This window comes from Carcharodon carcharias, assembly GCF_017639515.1.
Source record: "Carcharodon carcharias isolate sCarCar2 chromosome 15 unlocalized genomic scaffold, sCarCar2.pri SUPER_15_unloc_2, whole genome shotgun sequence".
Lineage (NCBI taxonomy): Eukaryota > Metazoa > Chordata > Chondrichthyes > Lamniformes > Lamnidae > Carcharodon > Carcharodon carcharias.
This window is the reverse complement of record NW_024470554.1, coordinates 85,263-110,399: the sequence shown is the minus strand read 5'-3', so window position 1 is coordinate 110,399 and position 25,137 is coordinate 85,263. Positions and strand designations below refer to the sequence as shown.

General features: G+C 46.7%; 1 protein-coding gene across 2 annotated transcripts; it reads left to right on the top strand.

The window, feature by feature from the left end:
* Positions 1-2,291: 2,291 nt before the first annotated feature.
* On the top strand, positions 2,292-23,628 carry LOC121273415 (NADH-ubiquinone oxidoreductase subunit 8-like). Of its 2 annotated transcripts, none has more exons than XM_041180597.1 (7): positions 2,292-2,379; positions 2,499-2,546; positions 9,853-9,915; positions 17,817-17,906; positions 18,077-18,249; positions 21,673-21,801; positions 23,455-23,628. In XM_041180597.1, the coding sequence occupies exons 2-7, from the start codon at positions 2,507-2,509 to the stop codon at positions 23,584-23,586; spliced, it is 627 nt and encodes a 208-aa protein (XP_041036531.1). In that variant the 5' UTR covers positions 2,292-2,379; positions 2,499-2,506; the 3' UTR covers positions 23,587-23,628. The 2 variants fall into 2 exon arrangements, with proteins under 2 accessions (XP_041036531.1, XP_041036532.1); XM_041180598.1 differs by having other exon boundaries at positions 2,338-2,411.
* The last annotated feature ends 1,509 nt before the right edge of the window (positions 23,629-25,137 follow it).

Sequence of the window (25,137 nt, the reverse complement as noted above, 5' to 3'; positions counted from 1 at the left end):
CTCCTTCACCCCCATTTCCCTCAACTTCACCCCCATTTCCCTCATTCACCACATTTCACTCTCCTTCACCCCCATTTCCATCTCATTCATCCCCATTTCCCTCATTCACGCCAATTTCCCTCACCTTCACCCCCATTTCCCTCTGCTTCACCCCAATTTCCCTCCGTCACCCCATTTCCCTCCTTCACCCCCATTTTCCTCTCCTCCACCCCGATTTCCCTCCTTCACCCCATTTCCCTCCTTCACCCCCATTTCCCTCTCCTTCCCCCCCATTTCCCTCTCCTTCACACCCATTTCACTCCTTCACACCCATTTCCCACTCCTTCACACCCATTTCCCTCTCCATCACCCCATTTCCCTCCTTCAGTCACAATTCCCTCCCTTTCACCCCCATTTCTCTCTCCTTCTCCACCATTCCTCTCTCCTTCACCCCATTTCCCTTTCCTTCACCCCATTTCTTCTCCTTCACTCCATTCCTCTGTCCTTCATCCCCATTTTTCTCTCCTTCACCCCCATTTCTCTCTCCTTCACCCCATTTCCCTCTATTTCATGCCCATTTCCCACTCCTTCACCCCGTTTCCCCCTCCTTCACCGCATTTCACATTCCTTCAAGCCATTTCCCTCTCCTTCAACCCATTTCCCTCCTTCACCCCCATTTCCCTCCTTCACCCCAATTCCCTCTCCATCACCCCCAATTCCCTCTCCATCACCCCCATTTCCCACTCCTTCACCCCGTTTCCCTCCTTCACCCACGTTTCCCTCTCTTCACCCCCATTTCCCTCTCGTTCACCCCATTTCCCTCCTTCACCCAATTTCCCACTCCATCACCCCCATTTCCCTCTCCATCACCCCCATTTCCCTCTCCTTCATCCCATTTCCCTCCTTCACCCCATTTCCTTCTCCTTCACTCCCATTTCCTTCTCCTTCACCCCCATTTTCCTCCTTCACCCCCATTTCCCTCCTTCACCCCCATTTCTCTCTCCTTCTCCACCATTCCTCTCTCCTTCACCCCATTTCCCTTTCCTTCAGCCCATTTCCCTCCTTCACCCCATTTCTTCTCCTTCACCCCATTTCCCTGTCCTTCACCCCATTTCCCTCACCATCACTCCATTTCCCCCTCCTTCACCCCATTTCTCTCTTCTTCTCCCCCATTTCTCTCTCCTTCTCCCCCATTTCTCTCTCCTTCACCACATTTCCCTCTTCTTCACCCCATTTCCCGCCTTCACCCCTATTTCCCTCCTTCACCCCCATTTCCCTCTCATTCACCCCCATTTCCCTCCTTCACCCCATTTCCCTCTCCTTCACCCCATTTCCCTCCTTCATCCCCTTTCCCTCTCCATCATCTCCATTTCCCTCTCCTTCACCCCATTTCCCTCCTTTACCCCCATTTCCATTCTTTACCCCATTTCACTCTCCTTCACCCCCATTTCCCTCTCCTTCACCCCCATTTCCCTCATTCACCCCCATTTCCCTCACGTTCACCCCCATTTCCCTCTCCTTCAACCCCATTTCCCTCTCCTTCACCCCTATTTCCCTCTCCTTCATCCCCATTTCCCTCCTTTACCCCAATTCCCTCTCCTTCACCCCCATTTCCCTCTCCTTCACCCCCATTTCCCTCCTTCACCCCATTTCCCTGTTTCACCCCCATCTCCCTTTCCTTCACCCCTTTTCCCACTCCATCACCCCCATTTCCCTCTCCATCACCCCCATTTCAATCTCCTTCGACCTATTTCCCTCCTTCACCCCATTTCCTTCTCTTTCACCCCCATTTCCCTCCTTCACCCCATTTCCCTGCTTCACCCCCATTTCCCTCCTTCACCCCCATTTCCCTCTCCTTCACCCCCATTTCCCTCCTTCACCCCCATTTCCCTCTCCTTCACCCCCATTTCCCTCCTTCACCCCATTTCCTTCTCTTTCACCCCCATTTCCCTCCTTCACCCCATTTCCTTCTCTTTCACCCCCATTTCCCTCCTTCACCCCATTTCCCTGCTTCACCCCCATTTCCCTCCTTCACCCCATTTCTCTCTCCTTGAGGATTTCCAGCTTCAGGTGATTTATTTTCATTTTAGCGGCTTGATCCAGACAGTAACCGCCATTACACCCGGATTAACCAATCGGAGCGTTCGGCCAGTCTGGCCAGTCGCGGCACTGAAAGGCGAACCAATCAGGGCAACGGAAAGCTGTCCCTTTGGAAAAAGACATCGCTTTCGTTTTCACGCGGTCACCGCGCGGCATGCCGGGATAGGACAGAAACTGGGATGAGTCAGGGAGGACCAGATGGCATGCCGGGATAGTTCGTGCTCTGGGAGGATTCACTGGGAGGACCAGGCGGCATGCCGGGATAGTTCGTGCTCTGGGAGGATTCACTGGGAGGATTAGGTGAGTTGGTGTCCTTTTTGTGGCGGCTGAAGGTGAGAGAAAAATAGAGAGAGAGAGAAAGACGGAGTCAGCCATGGACAGTTTTGAATTGTTAATTCTCCTATGTTTTTAATTCACAGGAGTGAACATGTTGGCTCTCCGAGTAATCCAGAAATCTGCAGCAAATGGTAGGCACCACAGTCAATGTCCAAACTCTCCATAGAAACAGAGACTTACATCAGGTTAATCTGCCTCTTTGTAAGAGATTTCCTGCTTCACCCTTCATCCTACTTGTCAGTGAGCTCCTCATCCTCAGCTACCTATCCAACTCGGAATCACACAGTCATTATGCCACAGAAGGAGGCCATTCAGCCCATCGGCTCCATGTTGGCTCTCTGGACAGCCACCCGGTCAATTCCATTCCCCTGCTCTATCCCCTAGCCCTTTGTTTCCTCAAGTGTCTACTCAATTTCTTTTTGGAATCATTCATCATTTTTTTGCTTCCACCACCCTTGTGGGCAATAAAGTTCCAGGCCGTTATCACACTGTGTGTAAAAAGTTCTTCCTTGGGGAGACCTACATCACTTGTCCAAAATCTGTCCCCTAGTCTTTGTACTGTCAACTAATGAGAACAGCTTTTCATCATCTACCTCATCTGAACCTGTCATAATCTTGTACACCTCTATCAAATCTCCCCTCCATCTCCTTTGCTTCAAGGAGATCAAGCCCAGATTCTCCAGCTGATTTTTTTCATTCTTGAATCCATTTTGGTAAATCTCCTCCTCACGCTCCCAAGGTCCCCTACATCCTTCTTAAAGTGTAGTGACCAGGTTTTGCATTCTATTTGTGACCTTTCAGAGCTTTATAAAAGTTCAGGACAACTCCCTGCTTCTGCACTTAATACTCCAATTTATGAAGCCAAAAGTCCCATATGCTTTAACTAAATTCTCAATCTGACCTCCCATCTTCAAAGATTGATGTGCATGTACCCCCAGGTCCCTCTGTCCCTGTACACTCTTTAGAAATGTGTCATTAAATCTGTATTGCCCCTCCCTATCCCTTCTGTCTAAAATGTGTCACTCAGACTGCTCTGCATTATTTGCCATTTGCCCAATCTGCTAGCTTATCTGTGTTCTGTTATAGTTAATTTGTATCATTCTCATTTTCTGCCAAATCTCCAAATTTGGTATCATCGTCAAATTTTGCAATTTTGCTCTGTATTCCAACGTCCAAGTCAATATCCAAGATATTGAAAGATATGAAAAGAAGCCAGGGAGGATATCGCGGAAGGTCTCACCATCACTTTCCAATCCTCACTCAATACAGGTCATTTTTTTTCATTCATTCGGGGGAATGTGGGCATCACTGGCTGGACCAGCATTTATTGCCCATCCCTAATTGCCCTAGAAGGTGGTGTTGAGCTGCCTTCTCGAACCGCTGCAGTCCATGTGGTGTAGGTACATCCACAGTGCTGTTAGGGAGGGAGTTCCAGGATTTTGACCCAATGACAATTAAGGAATGGCAATATATTTAGAAGTCAGGATAGCGAGTGACTTGGAGAGGAAATCCCAGGTGGTGATGTTCCCATTTATCTGCTGCCCTTGTCCTTCTAGATGGTAGTGGCCGTGGATTTGGAAGGTGCTGTCTAAGGAGCCTTGGTGAGTTGCTGCAGTGCATCTTGTAGATGGTACACACTGCTGCTACTGTGCATTGGTGTTGGAGGGAGTGAATGTTTGTGGATGTGGTGCCAATAAATTGGGCTGCTTTGTCCTGGATGGTGTCAAGCTTCTTGAGTGTTATGGGAGCTGCTCTCATCCAGGCAAGTGGGGAGTATTCCATCACACTCCTGACTTGTGCCTTGTAGAAGGTGGACCGGCTTTTGGGAGTCAGGAGGTGAGTTACTCATCACAGAATTCCTTGCCTCTGAACTGCTCTTGTAGCCACAGTATTTATATGGCTAGTCCAGTTCGGTTTTTGGTCAATGGTAACCCCCAGGATGTTGATAGTGGGGAATTCAGTGATGATAATGCCATTGAAAGTCAAGGGATAATGGTTAGATTCTCTCTTGTTGGAGATGGTCATTGCCTGACACTTGTGTGGCACGAATGTTACTTGCTACTTGTCAGTCCAAGCCTGGATATTGTCCAGGTCTTGCTGCATTTGGACATGGACTGCTCCAGTAGCTGAGGAGTCGCGAATGATGCTGAACATTGTGCAATCATCAGTGAACTGGGATTAGGTAAGTAGGTCAGGTGTTCCTCACGTGTCGGTGCAGACTCGATGAGCCAAAGGGCCTCTTCTGCACTGTGTGATTCTGTGAACATCCCCACTTCTGACCTTATGACGGAGGGAAGGCATTGATGAGGCACTCCTGGGGTGATGTCCTGGAGCTGGGTTGACTGACCTCCAGCAACATCTTCCTTTGTGCTAGGTATGACTCCAACCAGTGGAAAGTTTTCTCCCTAATTCCCATTGATTCCAGTTTTGCTCGGGCTCCTTGATGCCACACTCGGTCAAATGCTGCCTTGATGTCAAGGGCAGTCATTCTCACCTCACTTCAGGAGTTCGAATCTTTTGTCCATGTTTGAACCAAGGCTGTAATAAGATTAGGAGCTGAGTGGCCCTGGTGAAACCCAAACTTTGTTTCAGTGAGCAGGTTATTGCCAAGCAAGTGCCACTTGATAGCACTGTTGATGACCCCTTCCATCACTTTATGATGATGGAGAGTAGACTGATGGGGCGGTAATTGGCCGGGTTGGATTTGTCCTGCTTTTTGTGGACAGGACATACCTGGGCAATTTTCCACATAGCTGGTTAGATGCCAGTGTTGTAGCTGCACTGGCACAGCTTGGCTGGGGAAGCAGCAATTTCTGAAGCACAAGTCTTCAGTACTATTACCGGAATATCTTCAGAGCTCATAGCCTTTGCAGTATCCAGTGCCTTCAGCTGTTTCTTGATATCACGTGGAGTGAGTCGAATTGGCTGAAGACTGGCATCTGTGACGCTGGGGACCTCTGGAGGAGGCTGAGATGGATCATCCACTTGGCATTTCTGGCTGAAGATTGTAGCAAATGCTTCAGCCTTATCTTTTGCACTGATATGCTGGGCTCCTCCATCATTGAGGATGGGGATATTTGTGGAGCCTTATCCTCCAGTGAGTTGTTTAATTTTCCACCACCGTTCATGACTGGATGTGGCACGGCTGCAGAGCTTAGCTCTGATCAGTTGGTTGTGGGATCGCTTAGCTCTGTCTATCACTTGCTGCTTATGCTGTTTGCCATGCAAGTAGTCCTGGGTATAGCTTCACAGGTTGATGCCTCAATTTTAGGTATGCCTGGTGCTGCTCCTGGCATGCCCTGCTGCTCTTTCAGCAGCACCTTCCAAGCCCACTGCCACCTAGAGGGACAAGGGCAGCAGATAGATGGGAACACCACCACCTGAAAGATCCCCTCCAAGTCACTCACCATCCTGACTTGGAAATATATCGCCGTTCCTTCACTGTCGCTGGATCAGAAACCTGGAACTCCCTAACAGCACTGTGGGTGTACCTACACCACATGGACTGCAGCAGTTCAAGAAGGCAGCTCACCACCACCTTCTCAAGGGCAACTAGGGATGGGCAATAAATGCTGGCCCAGCCAGCGAAGCCCACATCCCCTGAATGAATTAAAAAAACTCTTCATTGAACCAGGGTTGATCCCCTGGCTTGATGGTAATGGTAGAGTGGGAGATATGCCGGGCCATGAGGTTGCAGATTGTGTTCGAGCACAATTCTGCTACTGCTGATGGCCCACAGCACCTCATGGATGCCCAGTCTTGTGTTGCTAGATCTGTTCGAAACCTATCCCATTTAGCACAGTGGTAATACCACACAACATGATGGAGGGTATCCTCAATTTGAAGGCAGGACTTCGTCTCCACAACGACTGTGTGGTGGTCACTCCTACCGATACTGTCATGGACAGATGCAAGTGCGACAGGCAGGTTGGTGGGGATGAGGTCAAGTATGTTTTTCCTCTAGTTGGTTCCCTCACCACCTGCCGCAGACCCAGTCTAGCAGCTATGTCCTTTAAGAATTGGCCAGCTCAGAGTGCAGTGGTGCTACCGAGCCACACTTGTTGATGGACATTGAATACGTTCTGCGCCCTTGACACTCTCAGTTCTTCCTCCAAGTGGTGTTTAACATGGAGGAGCACTGATTCATCAGCTGAGGGAGGGTTGCACGTGGTAATTAGCAGGAGGTTTCCTTGCCCATGTTTGACCTGATGCCGTGAAACTTCATGGGATCAGGACTCGATGTTAAGGACTCCCAGGGCAACTCCCTCCCAACTCTATACCACTGTGCCACCACCTCTGCTGGGTCTGTCCTGCCGGTGGGACAGGACATACCCAGGGATGGTGATGGTGGTGTCTGGGACGTTATCTGTAAGGTATGATTCCATGAGGATGACTATGTCAGGCTGTTGCTTGACTAGTCTGTGGGACAGCTCTCCCAATTTTGGCACTAGCCCTCAGGTGTTAGGGAGGAGGACTTTGCAGGGTCGACATGGTTGAGTTTGCCGTTGTCGTTTCCGGTGCCTAGGTCGATGGTCTGTCTGGTTTCATTCCTTTTTTGAGACTTCGTAGCAGTTTGATATAACTGAGTAGCTTGCTAGGCCATTTCAGAGTCAACCACATTGTAGGCCAGCACATTTTCTTCCTTAAAGGGTTATTAGTGGACCAGGTGGGTTTTTACAAAATCGACAGTGGTTTCATGGCCATCATTAGATTTTTAACTCCAGATTTTTACTGAATTCAAATTCCGCCATCAGCCGTGGTGGGATTCGAACCCAGGTCCCCAGAGTATTACCCTGGGCCTCTGGATCACTAGTCCAGCAACAATACCACTACGCCATTGCCTCCCCGGTGTGGCACTGGAGGATTGGAGGTTTGCTAATGATGAACCTATGTTTAAAAAGAGAACGAGGGATAGACCGAATACTTACAGGCCAGTCAGTCTAGCCTTTAATGGGCAAATTATTGGAATCAATTCCGAGAAACAGGATAAACTGTCACTTAGAAAGTCACAGATTAATCAACAATAGTCAACATGGATTTGTTAAGTGAAATTCGTGTCTGACTAACTTGATTGAATTTTTTGAGGAAATAAAAAGGAGAATGGATGAAGATAATGCAGTTGATGTGGTCTATGTGGATTTTAGCAAGGCTTTTGATAAGATCCCACATGGCAGAGTGGGTAAAAAAAATAAGTCCATGAGATCCAGGGGCATGTAGCAAGCTGGATACAAAATTGGCTCAGTGGCAGGTAACAAAGGGGAATTGTTGATGGGTGTTTTTGTGACTGGAAGGCTGTTTCCTGTGGGATTCCGCAGCGCTCAGTACTAGGCCCCCTGCTTTTTGTGGCACAAAAATTGTCCGTGTGGTTGATAGCGAGGAGGTTAGCTGTAGACTGCAGTAAAATATCCATGGACTGGTCAGGTGGGCAGAAAAGTAGTAAATGGAATTCAACCCGGAGAAGTACGAGGTGATGCATTTGGGGAAGTCAGACAAGTCAAGGGATCACACAATAAATGGGAGAATACTGAGTGGTGTAGAGGAAATGAGGGAACTTGGAGTGAATGTTCACAGATCTCTGAAGATAGTAGGACAGGTTGATAAGGTGGTTACGAAGGCACGTGGATTCCTTTCCTTATTCGTTGGGGCGTAGAATGTAAAAGTAGGGAGGTTATGCTGGAATTGTATAGGCCACAACTTGAGTATTATGTGCAGTTCTGGTCCCCTCATTACAAAAGGGATGTAATTGCTCTAGAGAGGGCACAGGGGAGATTTACCAGGATGTTGTCAGGACTGGAAAATTGTAGCTATGAGGAAAGATTGGATTGGCTGGAGTTGTTCTCCTTGGAACAGGGAAGGCTGAGGGGAGATTTGATTGAGATGTACAAAATTGTGAGGGGTATAGATATAGAGATAGAGTGGTTGAGAAGGGCTAATTTGGCTGAGAGGTCAGGTATTAGAGGGCAGAGATTTCAAGTGGTTGGTAGAAAGATCAGAGGGGAGATGAGGAAATACCTTTTCACCCAGAGGGCTGTGTGAGTCTGGAACTCACTGCCTGAAAGTAGAGGCAGAAACCCTCAACTCATTTAAAAGGTGTCTAGATATGGACTGATACCACGTACTGTAACCTGCAGGGCTACGGGCCAAATGCTGGAAAGTGGGATTAGGCTGGGGAGCTCGTTTTCCAGCCGGTGAGGACACGATGGGCCAAGTGGCCTCTTTCTGTGCCATAAACTTTCTATGATTCTATATTGATCAAAAAAGCAGTGGTCCTATCACTGACCCTTGGGCAACATCACATCCTGCGATAAACAACCATTTACCACGACTCGCTGCTTTCTGTCCTCCAAGTCTCTCACCATCCTGACTTGCTGTTCCTTCACTGTTTCTGGGTCAAAGTCCTGGAACTCCCTAACAGCAGGGTGGGTGTACCTACACCACATGGACTGCAGCGGTTCAAGAAGGCAGCTCACCACCACCTTCTCAAGGACAACCAGGGATGGGCAATAAATTCTGGCCTTTCCAATGACACCTATATCACGTACAAAAAATTAGGAAAAAATGCTTGCCTGGCTGATATCAATATCTTCTACCCTCCATAAACTTTAGCTGATCCAAAACCTTGCTGCACATATCCTAACTCACATCAAATTCCTAATGTCCAACATTTCAGTCTCGATGACCGACATGGGTTCCCTTTCCAGCAGCAACTTAATTCTATATGTCTCTTCCTTATTTTCAAATCTCTGCATAGCCTCAGGTCCGTCATTATCTCCAGCCATGACAATACTCCTTATCTCTCCAGCCCCTACAACCATTTCTATCTCTGTAACCTCCTGAAGCCCCTAAAACCCTCCCTATCTCTGTAACTTCCTCTAGCCCCTACAATGCCCCCCAAACCACCCATCTCTGTAACCTCCTACAACCCTCTAAAATCTCTGCATTCCTGCAATTCTGGCTTCTTGTGCGTGCCCTGATTTTCATCACTTCACCATTGATAGTTGTGCCTTCAGTTGCTTTGGCCGTAACCTCTAAAGCTCTCCACCTATATCACTCCTCCTTAAGACTCTTCTTAGAGCCAATTTCTTTGATTAAGCTTGTGGTCACTTATCCTAACTTTGTCTCATGTGGCTCCGGGTCAAGTTTTATCTTGTTAAGGTGCAATTATTAAATATAGTAGATTCATTTCAGTTGGAATGACAGCATCAAAATCCATTAGTTTAGCCATTTATTGGTTTCAGATCCAAGCAACTTTCAAGACTGTTGATTAGTAGCTCTCAGTCTGCCTTTTATTTCATTCATCGCCTCTGCTGAGGGAGCTGGGAGGTGTGATGGTGAGGAGGAGGAGGCTGTTTGGGAGGAAGGTTGCATGTTGCTTTGCCTGTCATCTGTGATGACACTATCATTGGTCCATTTCTAACATGTTTCTTCTGATCACAGGAAGGATGCTGTTCCCAGGATCTTTCTGCCAGATCAGCACTGCTGCCCCTTTGAGAAGTTTCAGTGAGTGGTTCCCTCAATTTTCTAACAGTGCCTGAAGTGTTTGTCGACGAGCAAGGCAGTTAAAGTGGAAGCAGTGATTCTGTTATATTTCAATTTTCAAAAAGTATTCAATAAAGTGCATGTAAAAGGTTGTTCCACAAGATAAGGGTTCATGGAGTTGAGGCTACCATACTAGCACGGATTGAAATTTTGTTAATGGGCAAAAAATGTAGAGTAGGAATAAATCGATAATTTTTGGAATGGCACACTGAGACTGTTGGAGTGCCACAGGGTCAGTACTGGAGTCTCAACTAGTTATAAACTATATTAATGAAGATACCAAGAGTAATTTACCTAAATTCGCTGATGATACAAAACTAGATGGACAGAATTTTAAGCTGTGAGGAGGACACAAAGAGGCTGTAAAGAGATATAGACAGGCTAAGTTAACAGGCAATTAGATGGCAGGCACAGTGTAATGTGGGGGAAAGTAAGGTTATTCACTTTGGTAGAATCTAGAATCAGCGATGAGAAATGTCCACCTTTTGGTGGATTTCCGATATTTTAAGTATATGCTCTGACCTTCGGGGCTGGCAGGTGGTTTAAAAAATATTGTACTCTGCAGTCAGTGAGAGCGGGAACTGACTGCAGAGCTGTGATTGGAGGAGCAGCAAGTGTGGGAAAGACAGATTATGTGAGGAGCTGCTCCTCCAATTACTGATTCTGTCTCTCCCATGCTCACTTCTCCCGCTTCTCCAATCCCAGGCTCCCTCTCTCTTGCTCTTGCTGCTCCTCCAGAGTAGGCATCTATGATTGCAGGAGCAGCAAGGGCAAGAGGGAGGGAGCCTGTGATTGGAGGTGTTGGAGCAGATATTCTGGCTGGTCCCACAGCTGCTATGCAGGAAACTTTTAGCTGTCCCAACACCAAAGACAAGAAGGCTAAAGGAAAGAATCAGAAAATGGAAGAAGAGGAGAGAGTCTCCACCAGTTACAAGGCCAGAGTAGGCCCGGGAAAGCTGTCACTCAGCCTCGTTCCAGGCTGGAGCTGGCTGCTGTCCACATCGGCAGCTTGAGCCACTGCCAGGGAACTAGAGGGCACTCATTTGGTTGCCTTCGCTTCTACTGATGTGTTAAACCACAAATCTTGAGTGAGGTAAGTGCTGTGTCATTGTGTGGGGCAATCACAGCTCATTATAAGGTTGGCCATGCAGATCCCAGGGATGGGGGAGGTCAAGGGGGCATGATTAGTGATGGGAGGGGGGAGGGTGGAGGGCGGGTAATAAAATTGCTAAGTGCTGGAAAAATGCAGCAGGTCTGGCAGCAACTATGGAGAGAGAAACATTGTGAACATTTAGATCCTAATATGACTTCTTTCAAACTGAAGAGAGGTAGGAATTTGGTGGAATTTCTGCTGTTGACAAAGGAGAGAGGAGCAGGTGGAGCCAAAGAGAAGGTCAGGGATGGATTAGGATGCGGGGGAAATTAAGTAATAAAGATGTCATGGAACATTAGGCAAAGGGAGTGTTTATGGTAGTATTGGTCCAGAGAAGTGTTAATAGCAGAATGAAGGTCAGCACTGAAAGCAAAAACATGAGAACAAGATACAGACTGGTACTTGGTGTGAAAGAAAATTGAAATAGAGGACACAGTTCATGGTCTGAAGTTGTTGAACCCAATTTGAGTCCAGAAGGCTGTAAAGTGCCTAATTGGAACCTGAGGTGCTGTTCCTCCAGTTTGCATTGGGCTTCACTGGAACAATGCAGCAGGCCAAGGACAGACGTGTGGGCATGAGAGCAAGATGGTGAATTGAAATGGCAAGTGACAGGAAAGTCAGGATCATACTTGCGAACTGAGTGAAGGTGTTCTGCAAAGCGGTCACCCAATCTGTTTGGTCTCCCTGATGCAGAGGACACCGCATTGTGAGTAGAGAATGCAGTAGACTAAATTAAAGGAAGTACAACTAAATTGCTGTTTCACCTGGAAGGAGTGTTTGAGGCCCTGGACAATTAGGAAGGAGGAGGTAAATAGGAGGTGTTAATCCTGCAATTGCATGGGAAGGTGCCATAAGAAGGGGGCGAGGTGTCGGGGGTGATAGAGGAGTGGACCAGGGTGTCGGGGAGGGAGCAGTCCCATAAGAATGCTAACAGGAAGGGGTGGGGAAATGTGTCTTGTGGTGGCCTCATGCTGGAGTTGGCAGAAATAGCGGAGGATGATCCTTTGAATACAGTGGTTGTTGGGGTGGAAAGTGAGGATAAGGGAAACCCTATCGTGTTTCTGGGAGGGAGGGAAGAGGTCAGGGCAAAAGTGCAGGAAATGGGTCGGACATGGTCGAGGGTCCTGTCAATTACAGTGGGAGGGATGGGTCGGACATGGTCGAGAGTCCTATCAATTACAGTGGGAGGGATGGGTCGGACATGGTCGAGGGTCCTGTCAATTACAGTGGGAGGGATGGGTCGGACATGGTCGAGGGTCCTGTCAATTACAGTGGGAGGGATGGGTCGGACATGGTCGAGGGTCCTGTCAATTACAGTGGGAGTGATGGGTCGGACATGGTCGAGGGTCCTGTCAATTACAGTGGGAGGGGTGGGTCGGACATGGTCGAGGGTCCTGTCAATTACAGTGGGAGGGATGGGTCGGACATGGTCGAGGGTCCTGTCAATTACAGTGGGAGGGATGGGTCGGACATGGTCGAGGGTCCTGTCAATTACAGTGGGAGGGATGGGTCGGACATGGTCGAGGGTCCTGTCAATTACAGTGGGAGGGATCCTCGGCTGAGGAAAAAGGGAGACATGTCAGAAATGCTGTTGTGAAAGATAGCATCATCACAACAAATGCGACAGAGATGGGGAAACTGGGAGAAAGGGATGGAGTCCTTACACTGTGTGAGGAAGTGTAGTTCAGGTAGCTGTGATAATCAGTGGGCTTGTAATGAATATTTCTAGATAATCTGTCACCAGAAGTGAAGACAGAGAATTCAAGGAAGGGAAGTGTCAGAGTTGGACCATGTGAAGTTGAGAGAGGGGCGGAGATCGGAAGCAAAATTGATTAATTTTTCCAGTTCCAGACTAGAGCAGAAAGCAGCACTGATACAGTCATTGATGTACTGGGAAAAGAGTTGTGGCAGGGCGCCTGAGTAGGACTGGAGCAAGGGATTTGTTATTGACTGAGATGGGAGGAATGCACAGTTAATTCTAGCCCCACTTCTCTCCTGGTCGTGACAATAGTTTAAATGTTTAATTCATCTACAAAACCGGCCAGTTGTGACCCTTTGATTCTGTTATTCCCACCTAGAAAGACACTAACCAGCCTTCTTTCAGTAAACACAAAAAACATTGATTTATTATAAAGCAAACTACTTTTTTAAAAAGTTAATAAACTGCTTAACTTACAAGTTGTAGGTTAGAAGTGTAATGATGTTAGGAAGGATGTTCTGGCCCTGGAGAGGGTCCAGAGGAGGTTCATGAGAACGATCCCAGGAATGAAAGGCTTAACATATGAGGAACATTTGAGGACTCTGGGTCTATACGCGATGGAGTTTAGAAGGATGAGGGGGGGATCTGATTGAAACTTACAGAATACTGAAAGGCTTGGATAGAGTGGATGTGGGGAAGATGTTTCCATTAGTAGGAGAGACTAGGACCTGAGGGCACAGCCTCAGAGTAAAGGGAAGACCTTTTAGAACAGAGATGAGGAGAAATTTCTTTAGCCAGAGAGTGGTGAATCAATGGAATTCATTGCCACAGAAGGCTGTGGAGGCCAGGTCATTGAGTTTATTTAAGACCGATATAGATAGGTTCTTGATTGGTAAGGGGATCAAAGGTTACGGGGAGAATGAGATTGAGAAACTTACCAGCCATGATTGAATGGCGGAGCAGACTTGATGGGCCGAATGGCCTAATTTCTGCTGCTATGTCTTATGGTCTTATGTTTTTCCTTTTAAATAAAAACAGATATTCGAACCCCCATACATTCACACAAGCACAAAACAGGAACGAAACAAACACAGTCCCCTGTAGAGGCTGGAGGATGGGAACATTGCTTTTAAAAGGATAAATTTCAAGGAGATGTCAATGCTATTGATCTAACAGAATTCTGGTCACAACAGATCTGGAGGTTCCTTCAGATTTTTTTGGTGAAACTCTCCTTGATGACTTTTATTTATCACAACTTTGCAGACTTTCAAAATTGACAGATGATTTATTCCGATGTGACATTTCTAAGGAAAGTTTGACTCACTCTAGCCCGTGTAGAGCACAAATATGGGGCCGAGAGAGGGAAAGAGAGAGTCTTTTCCTTGCAACCTGCTTCTAAGGCACCCGCCCATACTCTGACTGAGTTTTAAAGACTAGGATGTTCAAAGAATACTTCTCTTGGGCCAGGTGTTTATAACTAATCAGCAAGCATCTTTAGCCTGGCAACAGCAGTTCTTTGTTAACTTAGATATGCAAAGTATCTCGTCCCTCAGTAGGTGTTCACCACTGGACATCTATCTTGACCCATGGTTTCTTGATGAATGGCATATTCACAGCTTTGAATTAATATTGCAAACTGTTAAAAATAACTTTGGAGGAAGAATGTACAAAATTCAATCTCACATTTTCCAAAAATGGGTTCCTCACAAATGTTTCACATATCCCCAAAAAGACAGGCGTAACTAGGGCTCATGTGGGTACCCACAGCCACAACATTTATTTAGAGGAATTGAGACAAGTTAAAGGAGAAATTATTCAGTGGAGAACAAGTTCATCCAGGCAGAGGCAGATGGTGATGGATGGGGACTGTTTGAGCCTCCATTCAAGGAAGAAGCAGGGAGCCCTCAGACCAACCTGGTGGGGATGGAGGTGTAGAGGGACTGGATGTCAATTGTGAGGAGGGAGAAGGGAGTGTTTGTTCCCAATTCTGCTCCATGAACTACTCTGTCTTTGATGAAAGTGAGGAGCAACTAATTTCAGTGCTTCTCCCAATTAAGACAAGGTCAGCCTGACCTCTTCCTGAAGCACACCCTACTTTCATTTTACCATGGAATGGGTTGGTAGCAGGTGCAGAATAGACAATGGCCACGATACAATCTGTGAAGGCGAGTGCAAGATTTAGTGTCTAGAAAGTATGGTTTTCTTGGAAACCCTGAAGAGTTTAACAGAGATTTAATTTCTTATTCTTGGTTTCCTAGCCACAGCCGGTTACATTGAGGGGCTGTCTATTGGGCAGGTAGGGTTAGGGAACAAAGTGGAAGTGAGTTGGTTATCAGACATTAGAGACCAAGGAACACAAGACATTGAGAGGTAGGAAAATTGTATGAAAGACATTGTCTCCTCAGGAGGTGGACATCCGGCATAAGGGGACAGGCGAGATGAACATCAGACATGGGTGGAGGTGTTGCACGGCTAATTAGTGTGAAATTAGGTTGAAGATAGCATAGGCTTGGCTGTGATGGTCGCTGTGACTAAGTAATCTACTGAGCCTCGTTGTCTAAGCCTACATGTAAAGGAGGGTAATTTGAACCAAAAACTCCGGGGGGTTGGGGGTGGGGGGTGCATTGCTGGTGGCATGGAACAATGCTGTGGATGAATTAGTGTCTTTAGAAGAGGATTAAAGGAGGTGGTTTCATAATAGCAGAAACACTCTGCACAAAACATGAAACAAATGTTTCTCATTTGCCGGTGCTGACTCGAAGGGCCTCTTCTGCACTGTGTGATTCTGTGAATATAATTTCAAGCAATGTTTTCCAATAATTTTTTGATTTTAAACTTTACTTCTTGTTTAAACATCTCAACAGTATCTATGTTCCATAAAATGTAAATTATAAAATTATGTAGGCTACATTGATAAGCACAAATTGTGTCAAGTTTAATTATCATAAACATATTCTGGGAATCAGTAGGTTTGATGTTGCTTTCTCTGAACAGTTAAAATGATGTCTGCTTTTAAACAACTTCTTGAATATTTGGTAAGAGGGGCGTGAGGGTGGAGTGGGGAGACTGTGGCTGATTAAAATGTGATTGAGAAAGGGAGAGAGGTTGATTGCAATGTGTTTGTGTGGAGGATGAGAGGGGGTGTTACAATATGTTCATTGGGTGGGAAGAGGGGGTCATTACAATGGGGGGGCTGGGTGGGGGAGAAGGGCTTCACACTCTCATATCACCAGGGAATATAGAGCTTGTCTGAAACTTACATGAGTATATAAAATAATAAAATTTTTACAAAGTACATTAAAACACAGGTTTCATATTTATATGATGCATTACATGTTGATCTATAATGCTTGAACTGTAAAAGTTATATACTGAATCTTCTTATGCTGTTTTGTTTTTGCTGGCATCTGGGCTCATGTTAATTTTCAAGTTTTTATAATATATTCCTTTATGAGATGTAAGCCTCACTGGCAAGGTTAACATTTGTTACCCATCCCTAATTGCCCTTGAGAAAGTGCTGATGAGTTAAAATACAAACGCACAAAATAGGAGCAGAAGTAGGCCATTCGGCCCCTCAAGCCTGCTCTGCCATTCAAAAAGATCATGGCTGATCGGTTTGTTTCAAATTCCACATTCCCATCTACCCCTGATAACCTTTGATTCCCTTGCCTAACAAGAATCTATCTAGATAAAAACAAAAAAACTGCGGATGCTGGAAATCCAAAACAAAAACAGAATTACCTGGAAAAACTCAGCAGGTCTGGCAGCATCAGCGGAGAAGAAAAGAGTTGACGTTTCGAGTCCTCATGTTGAAGGCCCATCGAGTCTGCACCGACACGTGAGAAACACCTGACCTACCCACCTAATCCCATTAACCAGCACATTGTCCATAGCCTTGAATGTTATGATGTGCCAAGTGCTCATCCAGGTACTTTTTAAAGGATGTGCTTTAATGTACTTTTAAAAGAGGAAACATCCTTTCCATGTCCACTTTGTCAAGACCAGTCAGGACCTTATATAATTGAGACACATTTGAAAAAAGTTTGTGAAGCACTGCCATAGTCCTTTACTTCTCACGTACATAATCCAGCATTGTCATGTTCTGTTAGTATGTGCATAACGTGCATGAACAAATTGAATACAACTCATCGAAGCTCCTTCAACAGCACCTTCCAAACTTGCAACCTCTATCACCCAGAAGGACAAGAGCAGCAGACACGTGCCAACACCACCACCTGGAAGTTTCCCTCCAAACGACTCACCATCCTGACTTGGAAATATATCACTGTTCCTTCACTGTCGCTGGGTCAAAATCCTGGAACTCCCTCCCTAACAGCGCTGTAGGTGTACCTACACCACATGGACTGCAACGGTTCAAGAAGACAGCTCACCACCACCTTCTCAAGGGCAACTAGGGATCAGCAATAAATGCTGAACTCGCCAGCGACACCTACATCGCATGAATGAACAAAAAAAATGCTGGGGTCACTTTGGTGATTTGGTACAAATGCTTTGGTCCACAGCTTTGATAATAATAGAAGGTAAAGGGAAAACTATTGTTTCTACCCATTTGCAATCTAATAATTCCACCGATTTGAAGTGGCCTCAAAGCATTTGTATTCACTCTGGATCATAAAAGTGCAGTAATTGCATGATTCCTGGTCACCAAAAAATTTTCGACCTTTTTGTCTTCTGCCACTTTCACTCCAATAGAATAGAAAAGCGAAATAGTTTTTAAAAGCGAGAGACTGGGAAAGGTTGTCATTCAGAGGAATTTGGGGCCGATCATTTTGGACTGAGATGAGAAATGTCTTCACTCAGAGGGTTGTAAATCTTTGGTATTCTGTACCCTGGTGGGGTGGAGGGGTTGGTTCCGTGCATGCGTCGGTCAAGGAGAGAGTGTGTGTGTTGATGTTGTTTGGGGCAGTGAGTCTTTGTAATTGTTGTAAATTGGGAAGTGTTTGTTATGCTCCATTACACAGTTTACTGGAACTGTTTTCTTCCAAGCAGAGTACGTCAATATGAAGGAGGAACCCACTGATATGCGTACGATCACTGACAATGCAGCTCAGACCCTGTTTTGGACAGAGTTATTTCGAGGTGAGTGGACATTTTCATCAATTCATGACCCTTTGTTAGGTCAAAGCTTCTGGAGTGTATTGTGAAGACTGTCAGTATCTGTTACTACCTGGGTAATGTCAGTCACTGCTGAACTGTTAGTGTATGTTTAACCCCAGTTACTGCTGAATTCTGGTGACCATTCTGTACAGGCCTTGCAATGACCTTGAGCTACTTGTTTCGGGAGCCAGCCACCATTAACTACCCGTTTGAGAAGGGGCCCCTGAGCCCTCGGTTCCGAGGTGAACACGCACTGCGAAGGTATCCTTCAGGCGAGGAGCGCTGCATCGCTTGTAAACTCTGTGAGGCTGTCTGTCCTGCTCAGGTGAGGCTGTGTACCGCGTGAGGCTGTCTGTCATGCTCAGGTGATGCCATGACCTTTGTCAAACGGTCTGTTCTCCTTGGGCCAAGCTGTCTGCTTGTTAACGTTAAATTATTCCCTCATTGACACTGTTCCCATCTGCCCTCGACCTTGACTGCCTTGCTCCACTTTGATTACCTTGCTCCCTCTCAGTCTCACTCCCTTTCTCTTGTGCTGTCTTTCTCTCGCAAGCCGACTCTCGCGCATGCCCTCGTTCTCCTCCCACTTTTCGTGCATGCACATCTGCTCCCCTCTCGCACACATTTTCGCTCTCCTCCCCCTCGTCCGTGCACTCGCTCTCCTCCCCCTCGTCCGTGCACTCACTCTCCTCCCCTCTCGCATGCGTTTTCACTCTCCCCCTTGTCCATGCACTCGCTCTCCTCCCCCTCGTCCGTGCACTCGCTCTCCTCTCCCTCGTCCGTGCACTCGCTCTCCTCCCCCTCACACGTGCACTCGCTCTCCTCCCCCTCACACATGCACTCGCTCTCCCCCTCGTCCGTGCACTCGCTCTCCTCCCCCTCGTCCTTGCACTCGCTCTCCTCCCCCTCGTCACATGCACTCGCTCTCCTCCCCTTTTACATGTGTTTTCTCCCCCTTATGTGTGCACTCACACTCCTCCCACTTCGCGCACTGTAGCTGCATACGAACGTTTTGTGACTAATGCACTAGAACACTATGTAACCCTGAAGCTCAGAATTCTGCAGCTGTTCTCTATTTAAGTAATCCTCTGCTTTTATATTCTTCTGGCAAAGTGATCAACTTCACAATTTCCCACCTTAAACTCCTTTTGCCAGATCTTTGCCATTCATTGAATCAATCTATATCTGTCTGCAACCTGCTAATGACCTCTTCACACATATTTTCACACCTATCTTTGAGTTGTCTGCAAATTTAGCTACCATGCCATCGCTCCCCATCTAAGTCATTGATGTAAATTGTAAAAGGTTGAGGCCCCAGCACAGACCCCTGTGGGACACCACTTGTCACATCCTGCCAATCCAAAAAAGACCCATTTATGCATTTTTTAAAAATTCATTCAAGGGATGTGGGTTTCACTGGCTGGGCCAGCATTTATTGCCTATCTCTAATTGCCCTTGAGAAGACAGTGGTGAGCTGCCTTCTTGAACCGCTGCAGTCCATGTGGTGTAGGTACACCCACAGTGCTGTTAGGAAGGGAGTTCCAGGATTTTGACCCAGCAACAGTGAAGGAACGGTGATATATTTCCAAGTCAGGCTGATGAGTGACTTGGAGGGGAACTTTCAGGTGGTGGTGTTCCCATCTATCTGCTGCCCTTATCCTTCTAGATGATAGTGTTCATGGGTCTGGAAGGTGCTGTCTAAGGAGCCTTAGTAAGTTCCTGCAGTGCATCTTGTAGATGGTACACACTGCTGCTACTGTGTGTTAGTGGTGGAGGGAGAGAATATTTGTGGATGTGGTGCCAATAAAGCGGCTGCTTTGTCCTGGATGGTGTCAAGCTTCTTGATTGTTGTGGGAGCTGCACTCATCCAGGCAAGTGGGGAATATTCTATTACACTCCTGCCTTTTGCCTTGTAGATGGTGGACAGGTTTGTGGAGTCAGGAGCTGAGTTACACGCCACGCGATTCCTAGCCTCTGACCTGCTCTTGTAGCAAAAGTATTTATATGACTAGCCCAGTTCAGTTTCTGGTCAATAGTAACCCCAAGGATGTTGATAGTGAGGGATTCAGTGCTGGTAATGCCATTGAACATCAAGGGGAGATGGTTGGATTCTCTCACGATGGAATACGCAGCAAGTTCTGGAGTACAAGTCTTCAGTACCATTGCCGAAATATTGTCAGAGCCCATAGCCTTTGCAGTATCCAGCGCCTTCAGCTGTTTCTTGATATCATGTAGAGTGAATCGAATTGGCTGGTGACTGGCATCTGTGATGCTGGGGACCTCCGGAGGAGGCCGAGATGGATCATCCATTCGGCACTTCTGGCTGAAGATTGTAGTAAATGCTTCAGCCTTATCTTTTGCACTGATGTGCTGGGCTCCTCCATCATTGAGGATGGGGTATTTGTGGAGCCTCCTCCTCCAGTGAGTTGTTTAATTGTCCACTACCATTCACGACTGGATGTGGCAGGACTGCAGAAGTTAGATCTGATCTGTTGGTTGTGGGGTCGCTTAGCCCTGTCTATCACTTACTGTTTATGCTGTTTGACACGCAAGTAGTCCTGTGTTATAGCTTCACTAGATTGACACCTCATTTTTAGGTATGCCTGGTACTGTTCCTGGCATACCCTCCTGCATTCTTCAGTGAACCAGGCTTGATCCCCTGGCTTGATGGTAATGGTAGAGTGGGGAATGTGCCAGGACATGAGTTTACAGATTGTGTTCAAGTACAATTCTGCTGCTGCTGATGGCCCACAGTGCCTCATGGATGCCCAGTCTTGAGTTACTAGATCTGTTCTAAACCTATCCCATTTAGCATGGTGGTGGCACCACACAACACAATGGAGGGTATCCTCAATGTAAAGGTGGGATTTCATCTCCACAAGGACTGTGCAGTGGTATATTGTCATAAGCAGCTGCATCTGCAGCAGGCAGGTTGGTGGGGATGAGGTCAAGTATGTTTTTCCCTCTTGTTGGTTCCCTCACCACCTGCCGCAGACCCAGTCTAGCAGCTATGTCCTTTAGGACTCAGCCAGCTCGGTCGGTGGTGGTGCTACCGAGCCATTCTTGGTGATGGACATTGAAGTCCCCCACTCAGAGTACATTCTGTGACCTTTGCCACCCTCAGTGCTTCCTCCAAGTGGTGTTCAACATGGAGGAGCACTGATTCATCAGCTGAGGGAGGGCGGTATGTGGTAATCAGCAGGAGGTTTCCTTGCCCAGGTTTGACCTGATGCCATGAGACTTCATGGGATCCGGAGTCAATGTTATACCACTGTGCCACTACCTCTGCTGGGCCTGTCCTGCCAGTGGGACAGGACATACCCAGGGATGGTGACGGTGGTGTCTGGGACATTATCTGTAAGGTATGATTCCATGAGGATGACCATGTCAGGCTGTTGCTTGACTAGTCTGTGAGACAGCTCTCCCAATTTTGGCACTAGTCCTCAGATGTTAGTAAGGAGGACTTTGCAGGTTTGACAGGGCTGAGATTGCCGCTGTTGTTTCCGGTGCCTAGATTAATGCCGGTTTCATTCCTTTTTTGTGACTGTAGTGGTTTGTTATAACTGAGTAGCTTGATAGGCCATTTCAGAGGGCATTTAAGAGTCAAGCACATTGCTGTATGTTTGTGTAGGCCAGAGCAGAGTGTTTGTTCCCTGTGGCAGGTGTTCGCCTTTTCATATGTCACGCTTTGCTCTTTCTCCTCTCCTTCATGCACTCTCCCCTCTCACACTCTCTGTCCTCTCTTCAGGCAATCACAATTGAGGCAGAGCCAAGGGCTGATGGGAGCCGGAGAACAACAAGATATGACATCGATATGACAAAGTGCATTTACTGTGGTTTCTGTCAGGAAGCTTGCCCAGTTGATGCCATTGTAGAGGTATGTCCAAGGACACAATTTGGGGTCTTTCTCGGAGTCTTTCTTTGCATCATAGAGTTGTTATGGCACAGTAGGAGGCCATTTGGCCCATTGAATCTGTGCCAGTTCTCAGTAAGACTTACTTGGCTAACCTGCTACTCCGTTGCCGCGCAGTTTTGTTTCCCCAGATAATGATCCAATTCTCTTTTGAAATCTGCATCGCACACATTCTCAGGCAGGGCAGTACAGATCTTAAACACTTCCTGTATACAGAAGCTTTTCTTCATGATGCTAATGCATCTTTTATAAATCACCTTAAATCAGTGTCCTCTGGTTCTCATCCTTCTGCCAATGGGAACAGTTTCTCCCTATCTATCCTGTTCAGACCCTTTATGATTTTGAATACATCTCAAATCTCCTTTCTACCTTCTCTACTCTAAAGAAAACAGCCCCAGCCTCTCCAATCAGTCCTCATACAGAAGATTGCCATCCCCAGAATCACTTTTTTAAGCCATTCACATCCTCCCTAAAGTATGATGCCCAGAATTAGACACAGTACTCCAGTTGAGGCCAAATCAGTGTTCTATAAATGTTCATCATAACCTCATTTCTTTTGTATTTTATGCCCCTGCAGTATATATAAAGCTCATGATTCTATAAGCCTTTTTAAACATAAGGGCATAAGAAGTCCGAGCAGCAGTAGATCATTTGGCTCCTCGAGCCTGTTCCACCATTCGATGAGATCGTGGCCAATCCTTGTCCTCAATTCCACTTTTCTACCAACTCCCCTTATCTCTTGATTACCTGAGAGACCAAAAATCTGGCTCCTTACACCATTGGGAACACTGGTTCCCTGACAATGTCATATGCCCTTTTATCCTGCTGCTCCACCTTAGAGAGAGCACAATGTCATTGTCTTTCCTGACATAGATGACCTCAGTCACCTCATTGATGGATGATGTACTGGGAGATGTTAGACACATCACTTGCTCCCCATCCCCAGAAAATTCTGGACCTACGAACAACAAACAAGGAGCAGAAGTAAGCTATTTGGCCCCTCGAGTCTGTTCTGCCATTTAATGATCATGGCTGACCTGATAGTAATCTCAAATCTGCATCGCCCCTTACTTACCAAGAATCTACCCACCTCTGCCTTAAAAATATTCAAAGATTCTGCTTCCACTGCCTTTTCAGGAAGAGGGTTCCAAAGAACATTAATGTTTAATGCCACTGTAACTTTACAGACACTGGCAGTGCCGTCCTGACCCTGGTGCGGGGCTCCAGGTTGCATTGAAAGAGGTGGCAAAGTTCTGTAAACACCTCAATGAACAAACCACCTCCGACATTGTTCCTGCTCTTACGGAGATATGAGAAGAGCTCTTGGGAAACCCGTGGTTGGTAGTGTTTGCTGTGAAGCGCCCCTCCCCACCTCCGTCCTCCCTCTTTGCGGTGTTTGCCCTCACTGCAGCCTCCCCTGTATGTGTTGGTCATACTGTACAACCAGCTGCACTACAACAATTGGAGACATCATCAAACTTCTCTGTTACCTCATCAAGAAGCTAACTTGTTGGTTTTGTCCTCGAAGATCCATACTGGCCTACCTTAATTAATCCACATTTGTCCAAGTGATGTTAATTTTTCCTCCTCTTACTGTCACATGCTTTGTTTTGACAGGGTCCTAACTTTGAGTTCTCCACTGAAACACACGAGGAATTGCTGTACAACAAGGAAAAACTTCTGAACAATGGGGACAAGTGGGAAGCCGAGATTGGAGCCAATATCCAGGCTGACTACCTGTACCGCTGAAGCATGTTGACTCAATAGAATAAATCTAACTTTTCAGACTAACCAATGATGATTTTCTTTAGATATTGCTCAGGTATCCTGACCTATGTTGGGGACTCCTTCTTGAGTTTTGGAAGTGAGCAGCAGAGAAAAATCAGCTTCACTCGCCCCAAGCTGCTCTTTTCCAGGCCACTACTGCCTCATAATCCTTTCCTTTGCATTCTACTCCCACTTCAGCTGCTGGCTTAGGTTGCTGAGGTGGGGTTATACCTGTACCATTTGACTCACTTGTCAATCAAGAACCTATCTAAAACAAAAACAGAATTCCCTGGAAAAACTCAGCAGGTCTGGCAGCATCAGCGGAGAAGAAAAGAGTTGACGTTTTGAGTCCTCATGACCCTTCGACAGAACTTGAGTGAGTCCAAGAAAGGGGTGAAATATAAGCTGGTTTAAGGTGTGTGGGGGAGGCGGTTTGGGTTGGGGGAGAGTGAGAAGTGGAGGGGGTTGGTGTGGTTGTAGGGAGAAACAAGCAGTGATAGAAGCAGATCATCAAAAGATGTCACAGACAACAGAACAAAAGAACACATAGGTGTTAAAGTTGGTGATATTATCTAAACGAATGTGCTAATTAAGAATGGATGGTAGGGCACTCAAGGTATAGCTCTAGTGGGGGTGGGGGGAGCATAAAAGATTTAAAAATATTTAAAAATAATGGAAATAGGTGGGAAAAGAAAAATCTATATAATTTATTGGAAAAAACAAAAGGAAGGGGGAAACAGAAGGGGGGTGGGGATGGAGGAAGGAGCTCAAGACCTAAGGTTGTTGAATTCAATATTCAGTCTGGAAGGCTGTAAAGTGCCTAGTCGGAAGATGAGGTGTTGTTCCTCCAATTTGCGTTGGGCTTCACTGGAACAATGCAGCAAGCCAAGGACAGACATGTGGGCAAGAGAGCAGGGTGGAGTGTTAAAATGGCAAGCAACAGGGAGGTTCCTGTCAGTTCCCTGGCCCCAACTGCTTCCTCTTCACCATGGACGTCCAATCCCTCTACACCTCCAGCCCCCACCAGGATGGTCTGAGGGCCCTTAGCTTCTTCCTCGAACAGAGGCCCGAACAATCCCCATCCACCACTACTCTCCTCTGTCTGGCTGAACTTGTTCTCACACTGAACAATTTCTCTTTCAACTCCTCTCACTTCCTCCAAATAAAAGGTGTGGCTATGGGTACCTGCATGGGCCCCAGCTATGCCTGTCTCTTTATGGGTTATGTGGAACATTCCTTGTTCCAGTCCTACCCCGGCCCCCTTCCACAACTCTTTCTCCGGTACATCGTTGATTACTTCGGTGCTGCTTCATGCTCCCATCGGGACTTGGAAAAAATTATTAATTTTGCTTCCAATCTCCACCCTCCATCATTTTCACATGGTCCATCTCTGACACTTACCTTCCCTTCCTTGACCTCTCTGTCTTAATCTCTGGTGATAGACTGTCCACCAATATCCATTACAAACCTACCGACTCCCACAGCTACCTCGACTACAGCTCCTCGCACCCCGCTTCCTGCAAGGACTTCATC

Bases quoted from the DNA above. Each gene is read 5' to 3' on its own strand.
- LOC121273415 (XM_041180597.1), top strand. From the start codon at position 2,507: ATGTTGGCTCTCCGAGTAATCCAGAAATCTGCAGCAAATG. The intron at 9,916-17,816 runs GTGAGTGGTTCC...TCTTCCAAGCAG, and splicing joins TGCCCCTTTGAGAAGTTTCA to AGTACGTCAATATGAAGGAG. The intron at 17,907-18,076 runs GTGAGTGGACAT...CATTCTGTACAG, and splicing joins TTGGACAGAGTTATTTCGAG to GCCTTGCAATGACCTTGAGC.